Source organism: Euphorbia lathyris, chromosome 9, assembly GCF_963576675.1.
Source record: "Euphorbia lathyris chromosome 9, ddEupLath1.1, whole genome shotgun sequence".
Classification (NCBI taxonomy): domain Eukaryota; kingdom Viridiplantae; phylum Streptophyta; class Magnoliopsida; order Malpighiales; family Euphorbiaceae; genus Euphorbia; species Euphorbia lathyris.
The window spans coordinates 28,992,673-29,001,645 of NC_088918.1; the positions used below are offsets into that span (position 1 = coordinate 28,992,673).

General features: G+C 35.2%; 1 protein-coding gene across 1 annotated transcript; it reads left to right on the forward strand.

Moving 5' to 3' along the window:
• The first annotated feature begins 218 nt into the window (after positions 1–218).
• LOC136205590 (serine/threonine protein phosphatase 2A regulatory subunit B''beta-like) lies at positions 219–8,453 on the forward strand. Its single transcript, XM_065996242.1, has 13 exons — positions 219–763; positions 1,633–1,875; positions 1,988–2,093; positions 2,184–2,283; positions 3,450–3,555; positions 3,719–3,809; positions 5,013–5,154; positions 5,342–5,489; positions 5,598–5,707; positions 6,763–6,919; positions 7,039–7,164; positions 7,272–7,421; positions 7,915–8,453. The coding sequence occupies exons 1-12, from the start codon at positions 608–610 to the stop codon at positions 7,410–7,412; spliced, it is 1,626 nt and encodes a 541-aa protein (XP_065852314.1). The 5' UTR covers positions 219–607; the 3' UTR covers positions 7,413–7,421; positions 7,915–8,453.
• The last annotated feature ends 520 nt before the right edge of the window (positions 8,454–8,973 follow it).

The window sequence follows — 8,973 nt, forward strand, 5'->3', positions numbered from 1 at the left end:
TGATGCTATTTTAAACGTTGAGTCTAAATTGGTACTTTCCCAAAAACCCTAAGCCTATTTTTGGTACTTTTTTTGTTTGTTTAATTAACCTTTTAGCGTTTTACTAATGGAGCACAAAAATGGCGTTCACAAATCACATGTTCGTGCACGTGACCAAAAGGGACAGGTGTCCATTCTCATTAGTTCAACGATATTCATGTCTTAATTACAGAAACACCCCCACACAGTCTCTCTTTCTCCATCTCCTTTACTCAAAAATCTCTGCATTTCCATAGCTAAAAGCCCCCCATTGATTCGCTTATATCATCGCTTAAACCATCAAATTCTCCTTTAAATTCCTCCATTTTCTCCTATGTCCATCAGTTTCTTCTTCTCACTGGAAAAACACAAAGAAAAAGCATTTGTCTAACTTTGTAAAGATCTAGGGTTGTTTAGCTACCTTGAGCTTTAAATCTGACTTTGTCAATTGTATGCCTTCACACATATGTAATTGTATTTATCTGAACTTTTCTTTTTATCCTTTGGAAAGCGAAATTGAGAGCCATCTGCTTTAGAAGCTAGGGTTCTGTGATCTATATGTTTGGTTTGATTCGATTTGGTATAAATTATGGATTCGAGTCCTGTTGCTGTTGGCGATGTGGTGATGCTGGACGCGGAGTTGTTGCAGCTACCGGAGGTGTCTCCTTTGGCCTTCAAATCGTACCCCGATTTTGCTCAGCAGCTCTTCGAGCAGTGGCTATCTCTCCCTGAAGCTAACCGGCTGGTACTTTTTTTCTTATTATGCACAAATTATCTCTCACAATTTGAAATGATTTTGAGTTTGCTACCAATGAATTTTTAATTCAGTTACTATTTCCTTATTTAATTAATGGTCTGGTAGAGTTGTTACATTTTTCAATGGAAATTTTATATTTGGTAGTTAAGTTTGGTATTTTATAGCTTGGGTGTATTTATGAAGGAATTGAATAAGAATATGCTATGGAAGGATCGGATTAGTAGGACTAAGTAAGTATGATATTATGAAAAGATTGGATAAAGAAACGATATTATGGCTGGCAACTTGGTGAGAAACTAGGTACAGGAGTTCTGTATTTGAGGAGTTGAGGCTTAAGAGTTGGAGCAGTCTTAGCGTCTTAATACTGAAGAACTTACTTTTTGTATGCCCAGGAAATTATAATTATGAAAAAAACTTCTTGCAACTTTTCATAAAATGCCCGCTTCCATGCATTAATCAATATTTTTCTATTTTTACAATTGAAGTTACTTGTTTTGGTTTGGTGTGCATGAATAGTGAGCGGTTGCTTTTGTTCCAGAGATGTGGAATCATTTTGAATTCTGTTTTTGATGCTGTTCCATCTGTTTGAATGGTGGTTTCTGATACAGATGGTTGTTTCCTAGGGTTGCAGAGGCCAAACTCAGTGACCTTTCTGATACATATATGATTATGTTGATTCTTCATTCAATTCTTGTTTTTCTTTAGCAAATGTACTGTGGCTGTAGTTGGTGATATTTTATACTAGTCATGCATATGTTATCGTGCTCAGTGTTATTATTTCTCTGATTGTTTTGATAGCTGTCATGGGGAATGCTTTTGAATTTAGATTTACCTAATTTGTCATCTTCTTATGCTAGGCAACGTCATTGCTTAATGATGCAAAGACGGGTGCACCCTTGAACGTCTCTGGAAACTCTTCTACTTCATCTTCTACCACGAGCAATGCTTTACCTTCCATGTTTCCTGGAGGAAGCACTCCTCCTCTTTCTCCAAGGAGTTCATCAGGTTCCCCTCGCATAACAAAACAGAGGGTAGGCCCTTCTAATTTAGGTTCTCCCTTAAAAGTAGTAAGTGACCCAGTGAAGGAGTTGATACCTCAGGTTTGTGAAAATTCTCTTCCTTTATGGATTAACATAATTATGTTTTATTTTGTTTGGAACATCTTTTTTGCTTTGAGGTAACTAATATTTTATAATGAACAAATGTTTGCAGTTTTACTTTCAAGATGGTCGTCCACCTCCAAATGAACTAAAAGAACAATGTTTGCTTCGGATCAATCATTTTTTCTATGGTCGCTCAGATGGAGTGCAGATACATGGTATTACTTGAAACTTGTGCACCTTGTGTATTTGTAGAGATGATGTCTTCATTATTATATTATTGCTTTTATAATGTTTTGCATGTTCAGAATTCAAATCTATCACCAAGGAAATTTGCAAGCTGCCCTCATTTTTCTCCTCGACTCTTTTCAAAAGGATTGATGTTAATGGCACTGGTTTTGTGACAAGGTATATGCTTCTTATGTTGGCTAAAAAGTAAATTTGGAGAGGGATGGATTGTATTCTAAGTGAAGTGTTTTCTTTTCCTATCTATGACAATTGTTTGATATTTCATGTTGGAAATATTTATACTTTAATGCCTGAATGCTGAAGTTACCTATCTGTATTTGAAAATGGAAGTATTTTGTACTTCTCCCTTGGTAATAGAAGCTCATTTATTTTTGTGGCTACAATTTTTAAAGTTAAGGGTGGTTAGGTAATGTTTAATGGAAATCCATGTCAGTGGCGATGATGACAAATTTGTTGTCAATTTAATTAATTCAATAATCTTTTGGTAATTGGGGGTCCTTTATTGTACTCACTTTGCTAGGATGGTAGTTGAGTTCCTTGTTCATGGCCTAACTCTTGTGTCTGCTCTTACTTACGATGTCCATTTAAAAAGTATTTTGGTGTCTTGCTTTGATTTATATTCCCGGAGTTATAGGTTTTGTGATCCTGTTGTCCAAGTTGGTGAAGTATATTTGAGAAAAAAATGGAGCTTAATATGCATGGGACGTTTTTACTATCTAGTTCTATCTTTTTGGTTGAGTTACAACCTTGAACTGGTTTAAAATGGTGATGTAAGTTGGCTTCCAGGGCTTAATAGTAGGCTAGATTTTTGGTTGGAGAAGATACAACTCTAAGGATCACTCTTAAAGCATGTTTTTAGGAAGTACAAATCCAAAGTTCCCGATTGTGTTGCACCCAAGGTTGACTTGCCATCATAAGAAGCAAAATTGGGGAGAGTTTTGTTGTTTGAATGAAAAGTTAATAAGAAGGATTGTGATGGGTGTATAGACCCAGTTTATTCCTCAACCTTCAAGGAGTTGGATCCTAAAACTAATCTTAGTCCTCAAAGGATTCAAGATTCCAAGAAAAACTAAAAGAGAAACCATGTTTTCGTAAGCCAATCAGAACAAAAAAAATTCTATATCTTTCCTTTTATTTCAATATTTGGGCCTTGGTATTTGTAAGATTGGTTCCTCTGCTTATGCGATGACAAATAGACATATTAGAACAGTATAGGCTGACCATTTGACTAATGAAACTTTCTTATTAAATCTCAGTTGGTGTCAGTCTTCGTGACTGATAAATCTGATTGTTCAACTGAAGTTTGTTTCATGAATTGCTTGTAGGGACGCGTTTGTTAATTATTGGATACATGGAAAGATGCTGACATTGGATATAGCGACCCAAATATTTAAAATTCTTAAACAACCAGACCTCAAATACCTCACTCAGGTATGCGAGCACTCTGTTCCTGTACAAAGTTTATTGTATGCAAACACAGCAGTGCTACTTTTTTGGTAGTATGCTTCTGGATCTCTGCCAGGTCGTTTTCACATTATTTATCATCATAAATTCTGTTTTTGTTTCATGTTTATAATTTTTGAAATGACAACAGGAAGACTTCAAAACCATCCTTCGAGAGCTGTTGGCAACTCATCCAGGATTAGAGTTCTTACAGAGCACACCTGAGTTTCAGGAAAGATATGGTTTGTACTATGCCTGCTGGGAAGCTCTTGATTTGTTTTTCAGCTCAAATGAGTACAATGAACACATTTTAATATGGTTACTGTACTTACACCACCAAACACATGTATAAATTCAAACACGTAACTGCTGGTTAAAGCTTAATGGTAAGTGATAATGTATCACTGCTCCAAGAACCACCATCCCAAAGCACTTGTAAAGGGCGGCCCGGTGCACTACGCGTCCCCGCTAAGCGACGGGGAGGGGTCCCATCACAAGGGTATACTGCGGGCAAGCCTTCCCCTGCCAATTTTTTGGCAGGAGGCCGCTCCTAAGACTCGAACCCGTTTTGAACAGACTGGTTGTGCTGCTTTTGGTTATTCTGTAGAATTGAATGAATACGTTATAATTTGTATGAGATTTGGGTTTATTATTGGGGCAAGACAATTGAGTATATAATCAAGAATGAAAAGCCATGGATCATTTTATGATTTCGAGAAATTCCTTCCTTGTATCAAGTTCTCCAGAAGATACAAAATCTACAGATATTCCTATTCGAGATGATTTAGGCCTAGGAGCTTATGAATAATATTTAAAAAATTCAATGTGGCTGCTAGTTCTGTATTGCAATCACTAGAACTAATTGACTATTCATAAAATGCAATTAAGTTGGGCTTATTCCAGGTTTGAGAAAGTTGATCAACTGATGTTGGAATAAATTTGGACATTTACTTACACTGGCATGGCATTTGAACAATTCTTTGATTTGTTTTGTCTTCTTTAATCTTTACTTTTATAATTTCTTGTGTTTTTCTTTCATTTGTTTTTCCTTGTAATTTTTCTACCCTAAGTCATGAGATGAATAGAAATTCTTGCATGAAACATTGGGAGTTTGTGATTTAGAAATCCTTTTTACCAGCTCTAGTCATTCATCTTTTCCCCCACCCAAAACAAAGAGCCTGTAATCACAGAAAAAGAGATTTATCAAGAATGAGGGTTAGACATTATTTATTCCAATGTTATGAAGTGCCCTTATAAATTTAGTAATGATTCAAGCTCAATCGTCACTTCACCCTCAAGTAGCTCTTTTAGCATGTAGTTTCGTGCTTAAAAGATTAGAGTTTCATAAACTAATAAGCAATTTATTTTATTTATAATACTAAACATTGCAAAATTGTGGAAAGTATTCACTTTGTTAACTTAAGTTTTTCCTCACATTTTTCCAGCTGAAACTGTGATATACAGAATATTTTACTACATAAATAGATCCGGAGATGGTCACCTTACCCTCAGGGAGCTGAAACGTGGAAACTTGATTGATGCAATGCAGCATGCTGATGAAGAAGAGGACATAAATAAAGTCTTGAGGTTGGTCAATTGTCAAAAGATTTGGCATGCATTTCTTCTACAGAACTCAACTAGATTGTGGCTTGGCCAAGTTGAGTTGTGGGAAACTTTTGTTGGCAGCTTATAAGATCTTACACTTGAAATGCTATATCGTATGGAATTCTCAATTCTAAATGCTAATGATGTTCTTATTGCACCCTGTATTCAGGTATTTCTCGTATGAACACTTTTATGTGATCTACTGCAAATTTTGGGAACTGGATACGGATCATGATTTTTTGATCGATAAAGAGAACCTGATCAGATATGGTAACCATGCACTTACATACAGGATTGTTGATAGAATATTTTCCCAGGTATGTGTTCGTCAGATTATCTCTTGTACTTTAAGTCATGATTCTGCTCACTCTATATCTAATATTATCATTACTATTTGAACTTCTAGTTGTATTTTGTCATACCAGGTTTCAAGAAAGTTTACAAGTAAGGCTGAAGGGAAAATGGGATATGAAGATTTTGTCTACTTCATACTGTCAGAAGAGGACAAGTCTTCTGCACCTAGCCTTGAGTATTGGTATACATTCATGGCTTAGTCTGTATAACATAGTTATTATAGTAAAATATATCCACAATGATTTTATTTATGACCTTATGTCTCTTGCATTCATTACATTACACTTGATGATGTGCCAAAATGCAAAATCATGAACCATTGTTGAGTTTATAACCAAATGAAGCATGTTTGTGTCTTGGTGGGGGAGTGGGTTTTGCTGTATGTTTGGGTCAACTTTTTAATGAGATGCAGTTAGACACCTAACAGCTACACTTTTGTATCTAGTGACAATAAAAAAGTCAAAATAAATGTTGGAAGACTACACCTTAGCTTTTAAATGTTATGTAGAATAATGCTTTTAGTTTTTCTACTTAAGTCCAGCTACTGATTCAGTACCAAAGGTTGAATTTAAGTTACTCTTTTTTTCCTATGCAATACCTTGCAGACATATTAGGAAAAAAGCAAATTGTAATCAGAAGAGATTCGGTGTAAATGAAATACAAATAAAATCTTAACAAGAGTCTATTTTTAGTTTTTTGATATGTACTTGCCAAAGGTTGGATTTAAGTTACTCTTTTTTTTCCTATACAATACCTTGCAGACATATTAGGAAAAGAGCAAATTGTAATCAAAAAATAATTATGTGTAAATGAAATACAAATAAAATCTTAACAAGAAAGTCATATTTTTAATTTTTTGATATGTACTTGCTATTGCTACACAATTAATTATCTCTTGAAAAAATCATTTCAATGTTAAGAAAAGTTATATGTATGCATCTAGGGAAGCTGATACACAGCGTACTTTTTTTAAAACAAAGAATGTCTTCTAAGTCTGAGCAACAAAGAATTATAGCAGTTTGAGAGGGTTGGAGAAACAACTTAGTGTATCTTTTCTGTTTCAGTCATTGTTTCCAATTTTCTATAATTGTAGAGGTGGTTTTGGAGTTTCTTTATCATAGTGTATCAGCTATATTGTATTGCAATCACGGATGCTAAATCTTGTCTTCTGTAATGTGCATGACTGATCTTGTTTTACTGACTGAATAGGTTTTGACAATATTTTTTCTGCACTAGGTTCAAATGCATAGATTTAGATGGAAATGGAGTTTTGACACGGAATGAGATGCAGTTCTTTTATGAAGAGCAGTTGCATCGCATGGAATGCATGGCGCAAGAGCCTGTCTTGTTCGAAGATATATTGTGCCAGATAATCGATATGATTGGACCAGAGGTTTGGCCTTTTCTCCTGTAAAAGTTCTAGAATAAATTGTACATACTTCACTGTCACTTTGTATGCACCATTTCTTGGAGATGTTCGAGTTTTGACTCTTGAAGTTTTTCCACATGCAGAATGAGAGCTTCATTACACTACGTGACCTGAAAGGTTGTAGACTTTCTGGAAGTGTTTTCAATATCCTTTTCAATCTTAATAAGTTTATGGCCTTTGAAACTCGGGATCCATTTCTGATTCGTCAGGTACCTTCTCTATTTGTGTTTATTGTTTAATTATGGTGTAAGAACTCTTGTAGTACTCTAGTTCCTGGAAACTGTTCTAATGGTCTTAGAGACTTTGTGACAAATAGGAGCGCGAGAATCCAACATTGACAGAGTGGGATAGGTTTGCACATCGAGAATATATTAGGCTTTCTATGGAGGAAGATGTTGAAGATGCATCAAATGGAAGTGCAGAAGTCTGGGATGAATCACTTGAGGCTCCATTTTGAGGTTTTTAGGTATACCAAATTGATTTACTGAAATACATAGGTTTACTTATCTTTAAAGGCTACAATCTTTTTCTTGTACAAGCTACAAACTGATACTTATCATGAGTTAAGGGAATTTGAGCATTCGAGTCCCAGTATGTGCTGCTTTACAAATTGAATTTGATATTTACATCTCTTAGAAGAAATTCAGAACAGCTTCTTGATTTGATTTTTTAATTGTTTTTCCTTACTGTGGCTCTGAAAGAGGACAGGTATCTTTAAAGATACTGTAGGTCAAACATTATTGTTATATATATTCTTTGGCAATAGCACCAGCATTGGTACATACCAAATGGCTTGTGATGGTGCTATTGCATCAACCCTTTAATCAGTTGATGTTCTCTTTCCCGAATTTCTTGTTTAGGTGTTTCGCTTCATACGTGCCTATTGCAAAATATTCTTCATTCTGTAAGGGCTGTAAAAACTTTCTCCTAGACTTGTTATGGTTTGGTTTTTGTTGAAGGTGAAAGCTGTGAATTCTGCTTCTGGGGAGGTTTGAAGAACAGTGAAAATTCAAAGGATTATTCATTTGGTGGGATGTGGCAGCTCTGAGCTTCATTAAACGAAAATCGAAAGCTTTGGCAGGTGGCCAACAGAGAAATCAATCATTAACCTTGTGCGCGTATGGTGGGATCAGCAATGAGAAACATTCCCAACTACATAATGCTAAAGTTCCCGGAAAAGGAAGGAGGGCAGAGGTGAGATTTTGATTTGATTGTGGAGGTTGAAGACATTTAAGTGCATTTTTTATTTATCAATTTGTAAGATATATAATATAATCTATGTGGATAGGTCTTTTTAATTTAGTAGTTGGTTTATTTGGTACGTTAATATGTGGGGGTATTAAATTTTTTGGATTGTCAAAAATCACAACTGTTTTTGTAGTGTTTTCCCCCACCCATATCCTTGATTGATGTAAACTAGGTATTTGTTGTCTTGTCTTGTCTGTGAAAAACGTCAAGGTTCTATTTTCTTCAAATGAAGAGTAGTTGCATGTTGTTACCTAGTCAAATTAAACATTAATCTGGAATTTATGAAAATATTCCACTATTACAGCAAGAAATCTACAAACTCACGTTCGTGGGATTACAAATTTATATAAAATTTTGAAGCCTTGTTGTAATGGGTGATTATATCATCATTCAAGTAGTTTAATTGAAAAGAAAGCAGCATTTCTTTCAATTAATGGATGGAGGAGACTGCTTGATGTAGGGAGGGGGTTGAATCAACAGACAAATTTTCAAAGTTTTTGAGTTAAGGAATCCCCAAATCTTGAGTATGAACCTCTTATTTCTCTTGGGAGAGGAAATTTGAAAATTCATTGATAAAAAGTTGTTTATTATATTGAAAGGTATGAATTTACATAAAAAGTGGAAAGAGTACAACCAATTTCTCTAAATACACAGAAAGGGAAAATGTGGTATAATGGTAAATACGTGGAGAAAGGAGCCATATGGCCAATTGGGGCGTGCCCAGCTGGTGATGTGCATCGTTGGTTGTGCCCGTGTCGTAGATGGATGTC

Excerpts from the sequence above, each read along its gene's own strand:
- LOC136205590 (XM_065996242.1), top strand. The coding sequence starts at position 608 with ATGGATTCGAGTCCTGTTGCTGTTGGCGATGTGGTGATGCTGGACGCG. Across the intron at positions 5,490-5,597 it reads TTGATAGAATATTTTCCCAG|GTTTCAAGAAAGTTTACAAG; the intron begins GTATGTGTTCGT and ends TTGTCATACCAG. Across the intron at positions 7,165-7,271 it reads ATCCATTTCTGATTCGTCAG|GAGCGCGAGAATCCAACATT; the intron begins GTACCTTCTCTA and ends TGTGACAAATAG.